Source organism: Artibeus jamaicensis, unplaced genomic scaffold (assembly GCF_021234435.1).
Source record: "Artibeus jamaicensis isolate MK-2021 breed Jamaican fruit bat unplaced genomic scaffold, CSHL_Jam_final contig_540, whole genome shotgun sequence".
Lineage (NCBI taxonomy): Eukaryota > Metazoa > Chordata > Mammalia > Chiroptera > Phyllostomidae > Artibeus > Artibeus jamaicensis.
In genome coordinates, this window is record NW_026521879.1 from 2,391,480 (window position 1) to 2,415,074 (window position 23,595).

The following is a 23,595-nucleotide window of genomic DNA, read 5'->3' on the forward strand; positions in this document are numbered from 1 at the left end:
TGGCAGATAAAGTGCTTCCCAGATAAGGTCAAGTTAAAGGATGTCATCATCACTAAGCTATTATATGAAATGCTAAAGGGAATTATATAAAAAAAAAGAAGATAAAAATGATGACCATTAAAATGGCAATAAATTCACAACTATCAATAATTGAATCCAAATAACAAACTAAGAAAACAAGCAGAAGAGAAACAAAATCATAGATATGGAGATCATTTGGAGGGTTATCAGCTGAGATGGGAAAGGGAGAGAATGGGGGAAAAGCTGAGGGATTAAGAAGCACAAACTGGTAGGTACAAAATAGGCAGGGGGATGTTAAGAACAGTATAGGAAATGGAGTAATGAAACAACTTACATGCATGATCTATGGGCATGAACTAAGGGGAGTATTGCTGGAGGGAATTTGGGTACTGAATAGAGGGGGCAAATGAGAGAAAAGTGGGACAACTGTAATAGTACAATCAATAGAGTACATTTTTATAAAAGAATGCCATAAACTTAAAAATGTTTTCTGAATATTAAAAGTCATATGTCAGGGTTCTAGCTATCTTCTCTTTGATTTTGTAGGGTTATTATCAGAGCAGTGAGTTTATCATCACCCAGCATCCCCTTCTCCACACCATCAAGGATTTCTGGAGGATGATCTGGGACCATAATGCCCAGCTGGTGGTTATGCTTCCTGATGGTCAAAACATGGTAAGTCTCTCAGGTCACTTTTAGTACTTTCCTCACAGGAGAAATACCAGGTCAGAGCAGCCAGAAGTCCAGCAAAAAAACAAATAATGTCTTTCAACTGCTAAACTGATGTCATTGGTATTGCATCTTGACTACTATTAGGCCAAGTTTGGTTATGCAATCTGGTCTGAAATTGTTGAACAACAGTTTTAAATAAGGACATCTTAAAGTTAATTTCAATTTAAGTATTTTGTGACACCACTAAGAAAGATTAGAATCATAGTCATGAATGAAGTCAGTACATATGCTTCTAATTTTTTAAAATAAAACTTAGTAGGATATTTGGAAATTCCTTCAATTTAAGGAGATCCAAAAAATACCTATTTGGAATAACTGAACTCCTAATATCAGAGGAACTTTTTTAGTGTCAGAAAATAATGAAAATCCCATTCTCCTTTTTATGTATATTTGTAGAACCCCCAAAATAAAACCAAAATAATATTTTGTTTAGGTTTTACATATATACCTTGAGATTCATTTCTTGTCCATAAAATTATGCTGACCATTCCAAATGATGCTACAAATTGCTGAGCTCTTAAAATCACTTGACTTTTCTCTACCTTGTTGTCAGTTATAGAAACAACAACTAATCTTTGTTATTGATGAGCTAAGAAGGCAAAATAATACTACAATAGTTTAGGTGCTTAAGTTTTATTTTACAGATCAATCTGGTTTAAGATACAATATTGTAAGACTAAATTTTGTAATTCAGAGGATTCTGGCCAAGATGGGGGCATGGGTAGATGTGCTTTGCTTCCCGGCACAAACAGAAGAAGAATAACAACCACTTTTTAAAAAGCAACCAGAACTACCAGAAAATCTAACTGTATGGAAGTCTGACAAACAAGGAGTTAAAGAAGAAATATTCATCTAGCCTGGTAGGAAGGGCAGAGATGGGCAGCCTGGAAGGAGAGAATGCACAGCAAGGTAGAAGCTGGCAGACCAGACAGTCCCACATTCACATGTGGATAAACTGGGAGGAACAACTGGGGATCAAGACAGACAATGCAACCCAGGATTCCAGTGTGGGGGGAAATAAGGCCTCAAAACCTCAGGATACGAAAAGCTTTGGGAGTTGTAGTGGCAAGAGAAACTGCCAGTCTCACAGGGGAGTATGTTGGAAGAGACCATCAGATCCTAGAACATACACAAGGTCACACACCTGGGAATCAGCATGAGGTCAGCACCTCAAAGGGCATAGTTTGCTTGTGAGTAATGGCAGAAGTGACCGAAAGCAGGGCAAGAGCCAAGCAAGAAGCATTGTTCCCTCTCTGACCATTCCTTCTTATACAGCATCATAATGCAGTGATGCGGGTTGCCTCACCCTGGTGAATATCTAAGGCTCTGCCCCTTACAACATAACAGGTGCACCAAGACAAAGAAATATGGCCCAAATGAAAGAACAGATCAAAACTCCAGAAAAAATACAGCTGTGCAACAAAGAGATAGCCAACCTACCAGATGCAGAGTTCAAAACACTGGCAATCAGGATGCTCACAGAAGTGGTTGAATATTGTAACAAAATAGAGGAAAAGTAAAAGCTATGAAAAGTGAGATATGCAGGGAACCAACAATGAAGAGAAGGAAAGCATGGAACAAAAGAAAGAAAGAAATATCCAATGGAACAGAATGAAGAAACAAGAATTCAAAAAAAAAAAAATGAAGAGAGGCTTAGGAACCTCCAGGACAACTTTAAACATTCCAACATCCAAATCATAGGGTTGCCAGAAGAGGAAGAGGAAGAGCAAGAAATTTAAAATTAATTTGAAAAATATAATGAAAGAGAACTTCCCCAGTCTGGTGAAGGAAATAGATGAACAAATCTAGGAAGCTCAGAGAATCCCGAACAAATTGGACCCAAAGAAAAACACACCAAAATATATCATAATTAAATTGCCAAAGATTGAAGATAAGGAGAGAATCTTAAAAGTAGCAAGACAAAAGAAGACAGTTACCTACAAAGAGTTTTGATAAGACTATCAGATGATTTCTCAAAAGAAACCTTACAGGCAAGAAGAGGCCAGAAAGAAGTATTCAAAGTCATGAAAACCAAGAACCTACATCCAAGATTACTCTATCCAGCAAAGCTTTCATTTAGAGTGAAAGGGTAGGTAAAGTGCTTCCAAGATAAGGTAAAGTTAGAGGAGTTCATCATCACCATGCCCTTATATGAAATGTTAAAGGGTCTTATCTAAGAAAAAGAAGATCACAACTATGAACAGTGAAATGACAGCAAACTCACAAGTATCAACAACTGAACCTAAAATAAAACAAAAACAAACTAAGCAAATAACTATACAGGAACAGAATCACAGAAATGGACATCACATGGAGGGTTATCTGCAGGGAGGGGGCAGGGGGAGAATGTGTGAAAAGGTACAGGAAATAAGAAGTATAAATGGTAGGTACAAAATAGACACGGGTGGTTAAGAATAGTACAGGAAATAGAGAAACCAAAGAACTTAAATTTATGAACCATGGACATGAACTAAGGGGACAAGAATGCTGGAGGGAATAGTAGTACCAGGTAGAGGGGGATAAAGAGGAGGAAAAACATTGGACAACTGTAATAGCATAATCAATAATATATACTTAAAAAAAGAAACCAGAAAAAAAGACTAAATTTTATGATTCAAAGAAAAATTTGAGTTGAATTATGGCATCTGTTAATTTCATGTTACAGCCTGCTTAATAAGACATATTATTAAAATCTAGCTTTTTTTTTTTTTTGGTTTTTAATCCTCCAGGCAGAAGATGAATTTGTTTATTGGCCAAATAAAGATGAGCCTATAAATTGTGAGAGTTTTAAGGTAACTCTTATGGCTGAAGAACACAAATGTCTATCTAATGAAGAAAAACTTTTAATTCAAGATTTTATCTTAGAAGCTACACAGGTATGGATATAATTTAAAAGAAAAATGTTTCACCTTAAGTACATATTAAATATATCATCATTTAAGGATCTTTTCTAGAAATAAGAAGGAATCTGATTTCTTACAAATTGAGACAGAATAACTAAATAATAAATTTTACTTTGCTTGTCACTTACATTTTCAAAATCTTATAGAATTCTTAAATAATTAGTAACCATTAAGTGACAGGGTTCCAGACTTCTATACACACAGGAAATTAAAGACTTCTCTTTTACTTCAAAGAGTTCCTGATATAATTTTAGTTGAACATAAACTCAGTTAAAAAAAATTAATCAGCCCTGGCTGGTGTAGCTCAGTGGATTGAGCGCAGGCCTGTGAACCATACGATCGCGGTTCAATTCCCAGTCAGGGCATATGCCTGGGTTGCAGGCCAGTTCCCAGCAGGGGCCAGTTCCCAGCAGGGGACTCATGAGAGGCAACCATACATTGATATTTCTCTCCTTCTCTCCTTCCCTTCCTCTCTAAAGATAAATAAATAAAATCTTTAAAAAAAATTAATCCCAATTCTCATGTGTTAAGGCAAATGCTTACCTTGGATTCTCCTAAGTAAAATAAGATAATACCTACTAAACTAACACATTGCTCTCCAGCAACGTACTGGCTGATAAGTAAAGTGCTTTGAAAATGTACAGTACAATATACTAGAATTATTTTTACTGTGCTCTCAATTATCTGTAGCCCTTAATCTAAATTATTTGTCAGTATTTACATAAGTACAGTACAATACATTATTTATTGCATAGCTATACTGAAATACTAAAAGATACTAGGAATTATGAGTAATACACATGAGATTCCCAGATTACCTTCTCAATCAGAAATCATGTTTTAGTCCTGGCTAGTGCAGCTTAGTGGATAGAAAGCCAGCCTGTGAACCAAAGGGTTGCCAGTTCGATACCCAGTCAGGACACATGCCTGGGTTCCGGGCCAGGTCCCCAGTAGTGGGTACTTGAGAGGCAAACACACATTGATGTTTCTCTCTCTCTTTTTCTCTCTTCCTTCCCCTCTTTCTAAAAATAAATGAATAAAATAAAAAGAAAAAAAAGAAATGTTTTGGATGGTTTAAATGCTTTACTTTATGATACCCTAATTCTGAAACTGTTAAACCATAGATGGTATACAAGAAGATTCACTATTCTCCATATTTGAATGATACAAAACATACAAATGTGATAATGCAAGTAAATTAATAATATAAACATTGCAATGGAATAGTATCCTACTTGCTTAAAACCTGCCCCAAAATGGACATATTGATTATGGTCCCAGTGATGGGCAATGTGGCCTTGGGAGAGTGATTTACATTCCTTATTTATAAGTTAAGGGGCAGATACCAGCAGAATCTTTACATTTCTGAGAGCTCTTAACATTCCATTCCAGTTTTCACTTATAACTGTTCCCTGAATACTTCAGAATCACCCATTCAGATCTGCAGTCTCTCATGCCCTTCTCCCATAAAAGTTTATTATGTCAACAATAAAATAAAGTTAAAGAAAATAAAAAATAAAATCACATGCACAAAAAAAGTTTACTGTGAGAGTAATAATCATTAGATACCCATGATCTTGTCATACCCATTATCCTGATTACTCATCAAGTCAAATATCTAGGTTGGCCTTGGGTGACTAGCCAGTTTTTCTCCTGGTATTACGCAGAAAATAAACACTCATGATTGATCCCATATCAGTTTGTCTCCCATATGTAAGCTACCTATTGTGAACACCTTGACCACTTAGGAGTCAGACATAAGGATGAGCAGTTATTTCTAAAATAATGGTAAAAGAAGAGTGAAACATTGAAGTGGGTAGTTTCATAAGTTTAGACAATTTTAGGCACTTCTTTGCCCTCTCCCCACAAAAACCACAGTTTTTGAGGTTAGTAGAGGAGTGAGGGTCGATACTGTAGAGACCAGGATTTGTTTGAGTGTTCAAGAGGTTGAGAGTAAGGTACCAAAATCAAGAGCTGGGGGCTTTTATTTACCTATCTGTTATACAAATTTTCAAATTATTTTAAAAAGAATGTTCATAAAATATGTACCAGGTATAAAAATGATACTGTAAATGAATTCAAGGAAAATAATAACACAGCCTTCCCCTTTGAAGTTCCTCATGAGTCCCCCATCCTATTCCATCCTCTCCTCCTTTCAGAAGCAGCCACTTCCTGAAACCTTGTTTATCTATCTCTTGATTTACTTTCCAAGTTGATCTTTTGTCTTTGTATTCTTTAACACTGTGTTCTTCAGTTTTGAATCTTTTTGAACTTCCTATAAATCACATTCTGTGTATTTTCTAGAGGTTGTTCACTTTTCTTTATCATGATACTGCCAAGAATAATCCATATTATTGAGTATAATTCCAATTCATTTAATTCTGCTGTTTAGCATTCCAGTTTATAAATATACTTTTATATTCTACATTTGGGTTATTACCTGTTTGTGTGGGTTTTTTTGCTTTTGCAAACAATACTGTTATGAATATTTTTTCTTCCTTGTATTGATTTTTAGACAGAAAGGGAGATGGGGGGGACATCTATTTCTTGTTCCACTTATTTATGCATCCATTGATTGTATTCCTGTATGTGCCCTGACCAGGGATCTAACCCGCAACCTTGGCATTGCCCTAACCAGCTTGGGGCGATGCTCTATCCAACTGAGCTATTCAGCCAGGGTCATGAATATTTTTCAACACACACAAAATCTTCTCCTGAGAATGTCTGGGAATTATCCCACTGGGTCATTGGCTTGAGCATCTCAAATTTCTGCAACTTTATTAAGTAATGCCAAGTATTGTCCAAAGAGGTTCTGCCAGTCCATCCACCTGTCCAACAGGAGTGCATGAGTGGTTTGGAATCTCCACCTCCTCACCAGTGTTGTGATGGGAATGATATTGCATCTCTCAGTGAATATAATTTGCATTTCTCTTGTTGCAAATGAGGCTGAGTATATTTACATTACCCTTTGTGAAGTTTTTGTTCATGATTTTTGCTCATTGTTCTATTAAGTTATTTAGCATATTCTTAGAAAATTTATTGGAGGTCCTTTTATAGTCTGGATACTAATCCTTTGTCAACTATAGATATTACCTTCTTTGCAGTTTGTGATTTAACTTTTTCCTTTGTGATTTGGCTTTTCCTTTGTGATTTTTTTTTTTAGTGAATAACAGTTTTAATGTTTAATCCATGTGAGTATGTTAAGCTTCCTTTCCCACTTGTATAAGGAAATCATTCAGTGTCTTTAAAAAATCCCTTTTTAACTTGAAAAAATTTCCCTTTTGCTCTCTTAATATTTTATAACTGGAACTGACATTTTGTAGTTTGTTTTGTGAAGCAAGGATCCAGTTTCATTGTTTTCCATGTGGATAACCATTGTCTCAGCATCCTTTATTGATCAGCAATATCAGTTCTGTCATAAATCATATTTCTATCATATATGTATGGGCTTGTTTCTGGGTCTCTATTTATTCTATTGGTTTCTTTGTTCACCCCTCTGCCAAAACTATAAAATCTTATTAATTCTTATAGGATATTAGAATCCTTGATATCTGATGAAATAATCCTTTATATTGCTTTTCTTCTTCAGTAGTATCTTGGCTATTTTGTACTTTTGCACTTCCATATAAAGTCTGCTCATTTTTAAGGGATTTAAAAAGTCACACAGGCTGTTTGGTCACTTAAACAAGAATTAAAACCAGGACCATATTGAAAACTAGAGCTCCATCCTCTGCCAGCATCCTCCCCTCTGCATCTTTGCAGTATCATTCTTCCCTTAGTAAAACTGAGTAATGCTGGCATTTGAAAAAGTCTATGCTATTTTAAAAACAAATTTTAACCCTGAAGATATTTTTTGGTACATACTTTCATGTTTTGATTGGAATGATAATCTCACAAATAAGGTTACTGTAAGGATAAAAAGAACCTTATTGACATTGCCACTGCTCACTCCTGCATGCCATTTGCTTTGATCAACTTCCTCTAACTCCTGATTTTCCTCAATAATTCTATTCAGTAACCTATATTATTCTTTTAGAAGCATGACTTTTTCTTTCTTTTAATAGGATGATTATGTACTTGAAGTGAGACATTTTCAGTGTCCCAAATGGCCAAATCCAGATAGTCCCATTAGTAAAACTTTTGAACTTCTAAGTATTATCAAAGAAGAAGCTGCCAGCAGGGATGGACCCATGATTGTTCATGATGAGTAAGTTCCACACTTTAAATTGTTTCATGTTTTAATATCCTCTTGGTGTATGTATATTTCTATTTGTACTCACTGCTTTGGACTAATCTTAGTGATGCAGTCAGGGTGGATTATGTGCTTCTTGTGGTTAAGATTAACACAGAATTTTTTTATTTCACTTCTCTTGGAACTCCTGTCGAAGAAAGGAGATGGGTGTGTGATCACAAGATGTGCTTTTGTATTGTACTTGAGAACACTTTCAGTGATGGCTCAGTTTTAGCATTTGAATTTTTACAGGTGCTAACCAGAGACATTTCTTAGACATTGACTTCTTGGGATAGGAGTGGAATTGATACATTTTTTTTATTTACCAGAAACAGGAATCTTTATGTAATAGCTCTTTACAATTTCACTTATAAACTAATAAAAAGTGCATGTGCTGGAATTATATTTTATATATATGATATGTTATGCATGTTATATAACATATAGTATCGCCTTAGATCATTCAAATTGATTGCTAGCTCCTAGTATAAGCAAATCTTAATCTTCCATAAAGTATCCCATTACAAATGTCATGAACATTTGTGTTTTATGAACCATAAACCATAGTTCTATGCACAATAAAGAAAAGTAATTCATTAGAAATGTCAGTGCTCTTACTGCAAATTTGTCAAAGTTACATACCCTGTGACTTCCAAATGTGTAAGTTTAATGCATCTGAACAGTCTTTGTCCCTTCCCTTTGCTCCAAGGCATGGAGGAGTGACAGCAGGGACTTTCTGTGCTCTGACAACCCTAGTGCACCAACTAGAAAAAGAAAATTCCATGGATGTTTACCAGGTAGCCAAGATGATTAATTTGATGAGGCCAGGAGTCTTTGCTGACATTGTAAGTAATAAAGCAATGAACCAAACTTTTCACTGTTAGAGTACTACTTACTCCCTAGATGCTGCCTAAATCATTTTATCTTATATCGAGAGAGAGAAAAAGAGAGAGAGAGAGATCACACAGCCTGAAGCATTGGAATGCATTTCAAGCTGAATTACAAGTTATATTGTCCACAGTCCATAGAACTGGAACTATAAATAATAAACTTTTAAATTTTATCTTCCAAAAATTGATGGATAAAATTTTTAGTCACAAGTATACCTTTTTGCAAGACTTATTGTAATTCTGCAAAATATTCTTAATAGAAGCACTGACTACTTTGACTTGTTCAACAAAATAAATGTTTTCCTGAAGTTCAACTTCTACTTAGCTCAGAGAACCATCAGAAGACAGACCACAAAATCTTAAACGTTTGAAGTTTTTACTTTTTTTTAATGAAATTTAATTTCTGAAGTTAAAAAATGGCTAATTCTTGGGTAATTTTAAAAAGAAAGGGAGCCCTGGCTGGTGTAGCTCAGCAGACTGAGCTCAGGCCTGCGAACTAAGGAATCGCGGTTTGATTCCCAGTCAGGGCACATGCCTGGGTTGCAGGCCAGTTCCCAGCGGGGGACACATGAGAGACAACCACACATTGATATTTCTCTCCCTCTCTCCTTCCCTTCCCCTCTAAAGATTAAAAAAAAATCTTTAAAAAATAAATAAAAAGAAAGGGAAACATGGACAAAGTAAAAAAGAGGCATGGTGCAACTGGAGAAATAAGTCTCAACACTCAAAATAATCTGGAAGTTTTTATTATTGTAGAAATATGGCTGAAAAAATAGAAGGAAACTTAGTACAAAGGGGCCAGTGGGAGGGAGAAGCTTCTATGGATGTAGAAGGAAAGGTTTCCCTTCAGCTCACTGGTCTGTGCATGTATTAGGGGCTTATAAAAGGTCCATCCTTCAAGCTCCAGCCAAAACCCATTGGCCAAGGGGCAAGGTAACCCCTTGCACACTTGCACATCAGCAAACCCTCTCTCTATTAAATATCTCATTTGTGTTAGTTGAGTTGTATGGAGCTTGTCTTGTAGGAAATTGCTCTCCAGAGGTTGAACTTTTACCCATTCCGTGAATGCATTCAATGAGGCACCAGTGCACATGTGGTCCTGATGATTTTCTACTACAACATCAGTCACATTCTCTGCAGCTGCCTTCCCCCGTCCCCCACTGACCAAATTGGCATCTGTAAGAGAAAAACTATTCTTGTGTGTGTCTGTATTGTAAGACCACAGCAGGACACTGGCTGGCTTACCTTTGCTCAAAGCAGGGCATAGGAGCAGACAGGCAGGTAGAATGTGAAGAATATTCGTAAAATATTCTTGTAAAAAGAGGTCCGTGTTCTTCATGGATCCCTCAGCTGTTGTGCAGTCCTTTGTGAGACCTCCCCATAAATACGCAAATCCAATGGTTTCCATAACAACTGGAGAAAGGAGAATGAGTAGCTTATTTGTGAGTGGATTACAGGTGCCTAGTGCCAAAGGGCTTATGCACAAGTTGATCAGTCAGTAATGGAACCTCGTCATATTACTCCTGACTCCATGAAGTAAATGAATAAGGGTGGAGTGCTTATCATAAGTAAATGTATGTGGACCAATTTTCTAGGACAATAAATGTTGGATAATTTAAAAAGCTACTTTAAATTTAATTACAAGGAGACATTAATATCGAGCATGTACCTCTACTGAGTATAACAGCCTGTAACACAGTGCCCTTCCACAAAGTGTCAAAGTATAATTTAAAATATTCCTCTGTTTAGAAATGTATGTCTCTACTGAGTTGCTGTTTATTACCTCCCACTCTGTTCCCTAGGAGCAGTATCAGTTCCTCTACAAAGCGGTCCTCAGCCTTGTGAGCACGAGGCAGGAAGAGAATCCATCCACCTCCCTGGACAGTAATGGCACAGCATTGCCTGATGGAAATAGAGCGGAAAGCTTGGAGTCTTTAGTTTAACACAGATAGGATGAGGAAAGTCCGTGTCTGCACATTGCTTTCCTTTCTAAAATTAGACTGGAAAAATCAGTTCAGTTTTTGTTATGTTTTTCTCTCACCTGGCAGTGACTTTCATGACATAGGGTTCTGCTGCCAAATTTACATCATTAACAAAGTGTGCCTTCGTGCAAAACTTCTTGTAACTCACTTACTGTGTTTCAACTAAAATGACTGAATTTTACAATATTTCTAAGAATAAAATTATGGCAGTTTTTTTTGTATTGATTTTAACAGAAATTTTCAATTTATAGGTATTAGAAATTTCCAACTACAGAGGACATGTTTGTTTTTAGTGTCAAAATTTTAGCTATATTTGTAGCAATCATCAGGTTTGCTGGAAATGTAACTTTTAATATAGTAGACTGTAAATAAAATGCTGCTCCCTGTGATATTCATCATTTTACAACTGCAGTATTCACTTAAAATAGGAAATATTCTGATACTTACTGTAAATACTGGTCTAGTGTCTCCATGGACCAAATTTATATTTATAATTCTAGATTTTTATATTTTACTACTGAGTCAATTTTCTAGTTGTGTGTAATTGTTTAATGATACAGTTTTTATCTGCTCTTGCTCTCTAAGTCTCCTGATATTGTTTCATGTTATCTTAGTGATTAACTCCGTTTTAGCATGTGATTTTAACTTTTATGGAAAATAGAAATACATTTGTTTTGAAAAAAGATGTTTTTATGAAAATAACACCTTATCCAACATTGTTCAAATGGTTTATTCAAGGTGTTGAAATAAATGTAAATGTTGCCATCAACTTCCATCTGCCTGTGGACTGTTGTGCTGGTGCCTGGCAAATTGTGGGTGTGGGTCCCACTGGCGTGATGGACATAAAAGAGATTAATGGGATGGGAAAGTGTACAGAACTGTGATTCCCTAACTGCACTGAGGCACACACAGATTTCACAAAATTTTACATTTTTGAGGACAACACTATAACATGTACTGATACTGCACAACTATTATATTAAATTATTTGGAGCTAATTACTTCATAAATAGAACAATTATGTATTTCTTTAGCTCAGTGGAACTATGAAAATGTTACTGAAAAACTAAGAGTACCATGTACCAAGAAGTGTTGGGAAATTTTGGTTGAGAACCAAACTAAGAGTTAGATTTCCCAGGCAGGGACAAGCTAAGCTTGGAAGCCAGGTGAATAGATAAGGACCAAGTCCCAGAATAGAAAAGATTAGAAGTCCTGTGTTCAGGCAAATTATCGGGATCCCTGAGCCATGTAGAGCTTAAGTGCAGGACAACAGGGAATCATGGGTAATGAGCCTACTTTGATCCTGGAAACTCCCCTGCCTTAGGCAGTATTGTTTTATAACACTGCCTGCTAAGGAGGGACTTAATCCCCAAGAATGCCTAGTTCAGGGTCTGCAGCTGGAGGACTGCAAAAGATACCGTTAAATCAGTGGTTCTCAGAGGATGGTTCCCAGACCAACAACATCAGAAAAATCTGGGAACTTGTTAGAAATGCAAATCCCGAATTCACATCCCAGACCTATTATATCAGAAACTCCGAGGTTGGGATTCAGCAATCTAATGCATGTTCAAGTTCGAGAACCACTGCTCTTTAGCAACGATTTAGGGAAACTCCAGTTACCTCAAACAATATACAAAATCTGTTTAAAAAAAAAACAGAATTAAGTAGTTCCTTTTTTAAAGCTTACTTTTAAAAGCGATATTCATGAAGAAATCTGAAATAGGTAACAGGAAAAACAAATAGAAGAGGGTCACAAAGCACAAAATATTGGTAAGCACTGGTCTGCAAGATACAAAAAATGCACATGCATCTTTCTCTCTTTCCCAGGGAGGAAGGCCGCAACGTTAATTTTGATTCTTTGATTGCTTTTCTAAACCAGTCCTAGTCCTTTTGTTTTGCAGCCTCTGTGTTTATCCAGAACCCACAAAGTTTAATCATAAGCTGATCTGAACCAGAAATACATGGCACCTTTAATTAGTCTATTTTTTCTTAGCCTTTGCCCCAGGAATAAATGGCTTTTGAGGGGCAAAGAAATTACTGTATCTTCAGACCATCAGATGCACCTCAATTTTAGAGGAGGAAAATAGGGAAAATTTTTAAAGCGAAATATGTGGTAAAATATTTAATAACATAATATGTCACCAATGTAAATGTAAACAGAACTCAACAACAGCATTATCATTAGTTCAAAGTGCAGTATATTTCTTTCATGGTTATTTATTAGCAATGTGTCTTACAGAAAGTCTTCCAAGAAAGGGTGATTATGCAAGTAACATTTATGATAAATAAGCATTGTATAGACAAATTCTTATAAATATACCCTGAAACCTATAACAAAGACAATTCCTATTAGATACAGCAATCATTCCTCATCTCTTAACCCTTAAATCTGAGACAATAATCAACTATGAGAGAAGTGAAAACAAATGAAATCAGGTAAGTCAGGAGAGTCTTACTTAACTCAATTATTTATACCCATTATCTAAATTTCTTTTATGGTTTTGTTGTATTTATAGCTTTTACCACACATTTTTTTATTACATAATATTTTTATTCTATTTTTTATACTGCTACATAAACACTTTTATTGCACATAATTCATAAACCTGTCATTGTCATTAGATAATATTCCATCTGGAATAGTTGTTTTCAACAAGAACAGTATTACCCCACAGGGGATATTTGACAACACTTGGAGACCTTTTCTATTTTCATCGCTGGGGTGAAGAGAGGCTTGTTACAATTGTCTACGGGGCTGAGGCCAGAAATGCTGCTAAACATTCTACATTGCATAGGACAGCCCCTCCTGGAAACAAGTGTTCAACACAAAGAGTCAGTCATCCCAAGAAGGAGGAGGCCCGCTTTTATAGGTACACCATGGCTCTCGTGGTCATTCTCCCAGCGTTAGCTGTTTGGGATCTTTTCAAATTTTTCCTAACACAACACTATGACAAACATTTCTTTAGGTAAAGAGCTTTTCCTACGGTTAGGATTATTTCTTAGAACTGATTTCTGTATCATTTGGTGAGCAGATTCTATAAACATTTTTATGTCTTAAAACACTTTCACTTTCCAAAAGAGTTGCACAGTTTACACTTTCACTTGGCAAGGTATTAGGACCCTATTGTTCCATTCATGGGGTCAGGCCTCTTCTGAAATCTCCTCCACAGAGCAGCACTCCTGGATCAGCCTGTCTGAAATAGCATCCCCTCTTCCCAAGGAAGATACTCAAAACATTTTGCCCTGATCATCACAAGAGATGTGAATTGTCTCCCCATCTTGTGTATACCAGCGAAATGCCAGCCAACTTCTCTGCATCCCCTTCCCTTCCAGTACCTCCTCATCTCCTTATTCAGCTTTAATTTTCTCAGGAGTAGACTTTGTTTCCTGACATACTTTTAAAAAGATTTTACTTATTTATTAACAGAGGGGAAGGGAGGGAGAAAGAGAGGGAGAGGACCATCAATGTGTGGTTGCCTCTTGTGCACCCCCAACTGGGAACCTGACCCGCAACCCAGGCATGTGCCCTGACTGTGGATTGAACCAGCAACCCTTTGGTTCCCAGGCTGGCACTCAATCTACTGAGCCACACCAGCCATGGCTCTTTCCTGATGTACTTTATACTGGTTTGTTGCCTGCACCCTTTGTTAGTATGTAGCCTCCATGAGGAGATGAATTTTGATTCATTTTTTTAACATCTGTATTTCCACACATAGAATAGGACCTGGCACATTAAAGGTACTCAAAGCATTTTAGGTTAATAATTAAGAATGAGTGAATTATGAGTAAGCTGATTTTTACATAGAGCAAAAATGCTCTCTTTAATAATTCTGGGAAACCTGACATTCCATAGGTAATATTTCTCAACATATAATAGACATCAATTTTGACAAGAGGTCTATTCTTAGTTTTTTCTGTAACACCTTTACAAATTAGCCCAATTGAAAAGGAGGTGTTTATAGACTTTATCTCTAATTTTAAATCATATAGAGCAGTTTTGCAACCTCATGAAAGTATTAAGGATGAACCTAATCCATCTATTTAGTTAAATGCACCAGAACCATACATTCCACCACTGTTCTAGCATTATACTCCTGAGAATTTATGGCAGCTGCTGCTTCTTGTAAAATGAATACATTTAATACATACATATCCTACTTAACATTATACCATAAATCGTACTTAATTTTTATATTTTTGATTTGAAAATCCCTAATTTCTTAGCATTTCCAATGACTTAGACCATTTATAGAACATACAAAAGTTGGAAAATAAGATCCTTCATAAGCAGAGATGTCTTTATATATTTTCTTACAGTTGAATTGCACTCACAAGTAGTACATAGAATCAAAAATGCAAAGCAAATATTGAATTAAAATTAACTTTTTGGAGAAAGTAGAAAAACTTACACATTTGTCATAATAAAGAAAACACACTTGTTATTATAAAATTACAAATGATTGAATATTATCCACTTACTTCCTAATTGCAAGTTCTGGTACACTAGAGGTCTCCCTCATTAGTACTATATTGGCAAGTGAGCAGGTGGTATTAAATGTTAAGGCATGGAAACGAAACATGTTATACCAGTTTTAAGAAGCCAGAGATGATTGGCATTAAATTATAGGTAACAAGCTTTTTTTTTTTTTTTGTTCCAGGAATTTTACTTTTTTTTTTATTTATTTTTTAAATTGATTATGCTGTTACAGTTGTTCTATTCCCCCCTTCATTCCCCTCCACCCTGCCCCCCCATCCCCACCATTACCCCCCTTTAGTTTATGACCATGTGTCTCAAGTCCTTTAGGTTCTATATTTCCCATGCTATTCTTGCCCCCCCATCTATTTTCTATCTACTGTCTATGCTACTTATTTTCTGCACCTTCTCCCCCATCTCCTCCTCCCACTCCCCTGTTGCTAACCCTCCTTGAGATCTTCATTTCTATATTTCCACTCCTGATCTAGCTGTCCTTTTAGTTTGCTTTCGTTTTAGGTGTGGTTGTTAATAACTGTGAGCTTGTTGTTCTTTCACTGTTCATGTTTCTTTAACTTCTTTTTCTTAGATAAGTCCCTTTAACATTTCATATAATAAGGGCTTGGTGATGATGAACTCCTTGAATTTGATCTTATCTGAGAAGCACCTTACCTGTCCTTCCATTCTAAATGAAAGTTTTGCTGGATACAGCAATCTTGGTTGTAGGTCTTTGGATTTCATGACTTGGAATATTTCTTTCCAGCCCCTTCTTGCCTGTAAGGTCTCTTTTGAGAAATCTGCTGACAGTCTGATGGGGACTCCTTTGTAGGTGATTGTCCCCTTAGCTCTTGCTGCTTCTAGGATTCTCTCCTTCATTTTAATTTTGGCTAATGTAATTATGATGTGCCTTGGTGTGTTTCTTCTTGAGTCCAACTTTTTTGGTACTCTCTGAGCTTCTTGGATTTCTTGGAAGTCTATTTCCTTTGCCAGATTGGGGAAATTTTCTTTTATTACAAGCTTTTTAAGGTAATTTTTTTTAAGAAATAAGATTTGGGAGTAGAGATTAAACAAGTGGGTTTGACATGAAAAGTTCATGTTACATACAGGACAATTACTTCTATTCAGTCTGTCAGCTGTGACATTCTAAGCAGGGTCACAAAAGAAACAGTTTGACCTTCCAAACTTGCCCCAGGTATGCTAGCCCGAGATACATTCCTCTGCAACTTCAGGCCTGCTGATCACATGTCTCAGATTTCTTATTACCTTGCTTCAATCCTCAGAAAGTTGCCTCAGTTTTAAATTATACACATAAATAAATAAACAGATACAAGTAATTTTTTCCTTGTTGTTAACTTGTTGAATGAAACTATGTATTGAAAACTATAATGTTAGGTGAACTTTAAGTAACTTTAGTTCAAGTGTTTTAATGGACTCAGGAAGTTCAAGCTACACTTGTGGGCATTTCAGAGGAAAATCTCAGATATTCCACGCAGCAACATTTTTACGGATATGTCCCCTAGAGCAAGGAATATAAAGGAAAGAATAAACAAATGGGATCTCATCAAAATAAAAAGCTTCTGCATGGCTAAAGAAAACAGTATTAAGTTAAAAAGACAACCAACTGTATGGGAAAACATATTTGCCAATGATACCTCAGACAAAGGTTTAATCTCCAAAATATACAAAGAACTTACACGACTCCACTCTAGGAAGACATCGAACCCAATTAAAAAATGGGAAAAGGACTTGAACAGACACTTCTCCAAAAAGGACATACAGAATATCCAGAGACACATGAAGAGATGCTCAATATCGTTAGCTATCAGAGAGATGCAAATTAAAACCACAATGAGATACCACTTTACACCAGTCAGGATGGCTATAATAGACAAAGCAACAAACAACAAATGTTGGAGAGGGTGTGGGGAAAAGGGGACCTTAGTTCACTGTTGGTGGGATTGCAGACTGGTACAACCATTATGGAAAACAGTATGGAATTTTCTCAGAAAAATAAAAATTGACCTGCCTTTTGACCCAGCAATTCCACTGCTAGGATTATACCCCAAGAATCCTAAAACATCAATTTCAAAGAACCTATGCACCACAATGTTCATAGCAGCACAATTTACAATAGCCAAGAGTTGGAAGCAACCTAGGTGCCCATCAGTAAATGAATGGATCCAAAAATTGTGGTACATATACACAATGGAATTCTATGCTGCAGGTAGAAAGAAGGAGCTACTACCTTTTGGAACAACATGGATTGAACTGGAAAGCATTATGCTGAGTGAAATAGGCCAGGCATTGAAGGACAAATACCATATGATCTCACCTTTGACAGGAAGCTAAAGAATAAAACAAACAAGCAAACAGAATAAAAACAAAGACGCTGAAATAGAGAACAAGTGGGCAGTGACCAGAGGGGAGAGGGAAGGGAACTTAAGGGGAAAAAGGGGGAGGGATTTTGAGGAACAAGTATGAAAGACAGAGATGAAGACTGGGGGGGGGGGGGAATGGGAGGGGGGGGGGAGACCGGGCAGGGGGGTGGGGTGGGATGGGAGAAATAGATTAAAAAAAAAATGTACTTGAAAAGTAACGAAATAAAATTTAATATTTAAAAAAAAAACCTGCCATATTTTGTGTATGCAGTCTGTTCTGTTCCAAGCTCATCGTGATACAAAAAATGATTCACAGAACCACCTAGAGAAAAATGAAATGCTTAGACAATAATTAAGCCCAATGAGAAAAAATCGAGAACTGGTGTCATTACTGCATATTCACATAATCCACTGACACACCTCCCTCTTTCTAGGGTCCTCCCCATGGCAGATTATATTTTCCAAAAATAGCCCAACAATATCTTTCATATCCCAGGCAACTCTGACACTCATCCCTTTGAGAAGTGGGGCTGGGTCTCTCTCCTTGAATCTGGGTGGACTTTTAACTACAGTGAAAGTGATGCTATGTGGCTTCTGGGGCTGCATCATAAAAGGCAATAACGTTCAGCTTCTTCCTGGCTCTTCTGTGAGATTCACTCATAACACGGGGCTACCATGCTGTGACAAAACCCACACATGGGAAGACTCATGTGGAAACAAACCAAAGTCCTGGTCCACTGCCCTGGCTGAGCTTCCAGCTGAGACCAGAACCAACTTGCCACCTCTGTGAGCAAGTTGTCTTGATGTGGATCCCTGAGCTCCTGCCCAACAAGTCCAACCGAGACTGTGCAGCAGAGCTAAAATGGTCCCACGAAGCCATGCCCAAACTGCACACTGATGCACAATATAAATGACTCATTTTAAACCACTGTGTTTTCTAGCAGTTATACAGTTAATAAGATTTTTTGATACTTAAAAACTTTAAAAACTATCTTTTCTAAAGCCCTTTGCAACTGGAGTTCTGGATGTGAATTATGCCCTACCAAATATAGGAAGCCACATAGTCTAGAAATATAGATATTATTTTAACATGCTTTGTAATATTATAATAAACCATATCTATTTGCTTATATTTCCTGAATCATTTGCCACCCTGTAGATACCCTCACACAAGATTTAGAAGACAAAGGCCATCTATCCTTGTCAAATGTGGGCGTGAGACAGAGGGAAGCCTCAAGGATTACATGGAGAATAGTGTTTGCCATTTCCTGAGATGGGCAATCAGGTGGAAGAACCAGGTTGGAAAGAAAGTCCTGCAGTGGCTCTCTTGAGAAACTCTAGTGTATACTATAAACCCTTAAATCTACACTGAGTTTAAAACAGCTGGGAAATATCCAGAGAGTGTCCAGAGGTAACTGCATAGGTAATCTGAAGCTCAGGTGAGAATGTTTGGGGTTCAGTAGAGATATAGACAATGCTTGGTGCCATTGGGTGGGATGCATGCACCCAGGGAGAACACAAACAAGGAAAATAGAGGCCAAGAAAGAACCTTGCAGACTATTGTCATTTAACATATGAGCAGATAAGAGGCTGACACGGACCACCATCTTCACTAAGCATCTTACACATTGAACCACTTGTTGATTTAAGCTAATGTTGGATCTCAAATTTTATAGACCAGGACCTGAATAGCACCACACTCTGTACCAGACAAAATATTCAAGTTTTTCAACACTATTAAACTATTTTAATAATCCATGCTGCTACAAGCTGCTCTGCCCTCTTCTCTTCCTGGTCTTCTCTGTGTTTTACAACACTTATTTAAGCATCTCTTCTCTACCAAACTCCCATTTGATTTCTACTTCCTTTTAAGCATGTTTTAAACTTAAGAATAAATCTCCTTTATCAATAGTTTGCCAACAAGGCAAGTGCGTATTTTCTTCATTGGAGTCACTGGGTTTCTGAACAGGTACAGGGGCTTGTTTCACCCTGTGCCAGCTTCACCAAGAACCTGGTTGAGGGGCTATTGAAGGGCTGGGCTCCTGCTTTAGTTGTGCCTGGCCACAGCCCACAGTCATCTTCAATGAAGGAAAAATGAGAGCACTATCAATGCAGCTTCATCAGGCTCTCAGGCTGAGGATGAGATTTATGAATTAACTCCAGGGTTTATGAATTTTTGTCCAGTGATGTAGTACATATTACCAATAAACACAATAGTGGAAGACACTAGAAACCTATTTTCCTCACCAACAACTTAAACTGGGGAAACAGAATCTTTAAATTTCAAAGTTAGTGCTCTTAACCTTGTGTTTTATAATTCTTGCTAATTAACAAATATTAAGAATGAATGTTAGTATAAAAAGAACATTGGAAACAGGAAGTTATAAGATTAGCTGTCAGTGACTAACAAGTATTGCTCCAAAACAGGCAGTTTTTTCTCACTGGATCCTTTTCAGTAGAATTTTGGTATGGTAAATGTACTTCTAATGTAAACAATCAGCAATGTCAATCATAAAGAAAGCTAATTTATACAATACATAAAAATAAGATTAGCTACTATGCATCACTGCAAATGGTGCACTGTATCTAAGGATGAACTAAACCCATCACAGACACTGAACATTTATTATGATGTGTATTTAATAAATTAATATTTATTACATCAATTTTCACCAGATGATAGTGAAGTGTGTTATTCGTAAAAGTTATATATTTGATGACAATTTTTTTAAAGATCGAAGCATCTCTAAGTGGCAGTGCCTTTCTCTAATTCTCTAAAAGACATCACATGAGCTTCTGGGGGCCCTAGTAACCCACGTAAGAAAGGTTTTATAAATGAGAGTGCTCCCTAAATTTTATCAAGTCTTTTTCAGTCTTTAGAAGATCAAATTTCAATCTTAAGCTTTGTCACCTTAGGCAAGTCATTTAACCTTCTAAGACACCTTTTCTTTTCTATAAGAAGATACCTGGCCAAGTTATCATTTTGATTTTTTCTACTCTACAACCATTGTAAGATTCTCGTTGTGAAGCAAATACATCTACGGTTCATTTGAAGAGCATGAATGTTTGATATAATGTATCCAAATGTATCTAATCTATTGGGGAAATATCAAAGCTAAAATATTATTAACTAACAAACTTCAGGAAAAGATGTGAAGATGTTATTGCTAAAGAGAGAATGCTAATGTTTTTTGAACATCTATTAAGTATCAGGCTTTTTAAATATTATCTCATTATGACTATCCTGTGAGTTACTGTTATTTTTGTTTTATGCAGAATAGCTAGCATATTCTATAACCAATCACAATGATTCTCAAAGGCCAAGGGTCTACTGTCTCAAGGATCTAGGACAAGAAAAACTGACAAAAGGAGCTATAAAGATCTGGAAGATGTGAACATTAAGTCTACCAAAATGGTTACACCAGGGTTCACAAACTATGGCTCAAAAGCCAAGTTTGTCCATCACCTGTTTTTGTAAATAAAGTTTTTTTTCAGTATATGTTATTGATTATACTATTAAAGTTGTCCCATTGTTTTTCTCCTTTTTATCCCCCTCTGCTGGGCATGCCCATTCCCTCCAGCTTCCCCCCACCCCCCACTACTTAGTTCATGTCCAGGGGTCGTACATATAAGTTCTTTGGCTTCTCCATTTCCCATTCTATTCTTAACTTCCCCCTGTCTATTTTCTACCTACCATTTATAATTCTTTATTCCATGTACCTTTTCACCCATTCTGCCCCTGCCTTCTCCCTGCAGATAACCCTCCATGTGATCTCCATTTCTATGATTATGTTCTTGTCCAGTTGTTTGCTTAGTTTGTTCTTGTTTTATTTTAGAGTCAGTTGTTGATACTTATGAGTTTGGTGTCATTTCACTGTTCATAGTTTTGATCTTTTTCTTAGATAAGTCCCTTTAACACTTCATACAAGGGTTTGGTGATGATGAACTTTTTAAACTTGACCTTATCTGGGAAGCACTGTATCTGTTCTTCCACTATAAATGACAGCTTTGCTGGATAGAGTAATCTTGAATGTAGGTCCTTGCCTCTCATGACTTTGAATACTTCTTTCCAGTCCCTTCTTGTCTGTAAGGTTTCTTTTGAAAAGTCAGCTAATAGTCTTACGGGGACTCCTTTGTACATAAATCTCTCCTTTTCTCTTGCTGCTTTGAAGATTCTCTCATCTTTAATCTTTGGCAATTTAATTATTATTCGGTTTGGTGTGTTCCTCTTTGGGTCCAATTTGTTTGGGATTCTCTGAGCTTCCTGAACTTGTATGTCCATTTCCTTCACCAGATTTACAAAGTTTTCTTTCAATATTTTTTCAATTAAGTTTTCAATTTCTTGCTTTTGCTCTTCTCCTTCTGACACCTCTATGTTTCTGATGTTGGAACATTTAAAGTTGTTTCAGAGGTGCCTCAACCTCTCCTAATTGTTTTGAATTCTTGTTTTTTTCATTCTGTTCCAGTTGGGTGTTTATTTCTTCCTTTTGTTCCAAGTTGTTGAGTCCCGGTTTCCTTCCTTTCATTGTTGGTTCCCTGCATATTTTCCTTTATATAGCCTTCATTTCTTCCTTTTTTTGTGCCCATACTCATTCATTTCTGTGAGCATCCTGATTACCAGTGTTTTGAACTCTGCATTTGATAGGTTGTCTATCTCTTCATTGCTTAATTGTATCTTTTCTGGAGTTTTGATCTGTCTTTTCACTTGGGCCATATTTTTTTTTGTCTCAGCCCACCTGTAATGTAGTAAGGGGTGTATCCTCAGGTATTCTCAAGGGTGGGGTAACCCAAGTCACTGAGCTGCAGCGCTGTATGTGGGGGCGGGGTTTGAGAGGGAGCAATGCTGCTTGCTGGGCTCTCACCCTGCTCTCAGTCACTTCCCCCACAGCCCACAAGTAAAGTGTGCCTTTTTTGTTGATGCCTTAGTTCTGATTCCTATGTTGGTGGGCTTGTGTACATTCTAGCACCCTATGGACTCCTCCCATGTACTCTCCTGTGAGATTGGCATTTTTTCCCACCACTGCAACCCCTACAGGTTTTTACAGTCAAAGATTTTGAGATTTTACTTTCTCAGTGCTGGAACCCTGCGTTGCATGGTCTGTCATACTACCCAGTTGTTCCTCCCAGTTTATCTGCACACAACTATGGGACTGCCTCTTCTGCTAGCCACTGCTTTGTGGCACATTCTTTCCACCCTGGCTGGCCATCTCCACCCCTCCTACCAGCCTGAATTAATGTTTCTTTAACTCCTTGGTTGTCAGACTTCCATACAGTACAATTTTCTGGAAGTTCTGGTTGCTTTTGTTTTTAAATTGGTTGTTATCTTTCTTTTGGTTATTCACGGAAGCAAAGCATAGCTACCTACACCTCCATCTTGGCCAGATGTGTAAATAAAGTTTTAAGGGAACACATTCATGTCCACTTATTTATGTACCGTCTATGGCTGCTTTCATATACAAAGGCAGAAATGAGCAGTTGTGACACCCTTTGGCCTTCAAAGCCTAAAACATGTATTTACTACCCAAGTTTCCTGACCCCTGATAGATTTCTGTGTTTGCAACTATAACCTATCCATTCAGCTCCAAATCCTAGCACCACCAACTTTATTATTGAAGTTTCTGCTGGAAAACTTGTTACTGACAGCCATGCAGAGTTCGATTATATTGTCTTTACCCAAGGTTACAGACATTTCATTTTCTAGCGCTGACATTAGATCAATCAAGTCTTCTTTATCACTATGATCATAAAGCCCAAAGCAATTAATTATATCAAGATCTCAACAGGTTCCCACTTCCACCCAAAGTGCTAGTGTCCTAGTTCCCATTCCATCAGGGCACTCTTCTAGATTGGCGGTGAAATCAAGTTCTACAAATGAAATAATATATGTGGTCTTTTCTGTCTGGCTTCTTTTATTTAGCATAATAATTTCAAGGTTCATCCATGTAGCATGTACCATTTCATTTTATTGCCAAATAATATTCCATTGT

The 23,595-nt window shown here is 36.9% G+C and overlaps 1 protein-coding gene across 3 annotated transcripts in view; it reads left to right on the forward strand.

Annotated features, from left to right (window-relative positions):
- PTPRZ1 (protein tyrosine phosphatase receptor type Z1) overlaps positions 1-11,403 on the forward strand; it is a 187,676-nt gene extending 176,273 nt beyond the window's left edge. For all 3 annotated transcript variants that reach the window (XM_053669973.1, XM_053669974.1, XM_053669975.1), the window contains 5 exons: positions 568-696; positions 3,483-3,629; positions 7,721-7,863; positions 8,597-8,732; positions 10,580-11,403. In XM_053669973.1, the coding sequence (XP_053525948.1) occupies positions 568-696; positions 3,483-3,629; positions 7,721-7,863; positions 8,597-8,732; positions 10,580-10,720 (696 nt within the window). In that variant the 3' untranslated portion in view covers positions 10,721-11,403. The remainder of the gene's footprint in view (positions 1-567; positions 697-3,482; positions 3,630-7,720; positions 7,864-8,596; positions 8,733-10,579) is intronic.
- Positions 11,404-23,595: the final 12,192 nt, after the last annotated feature.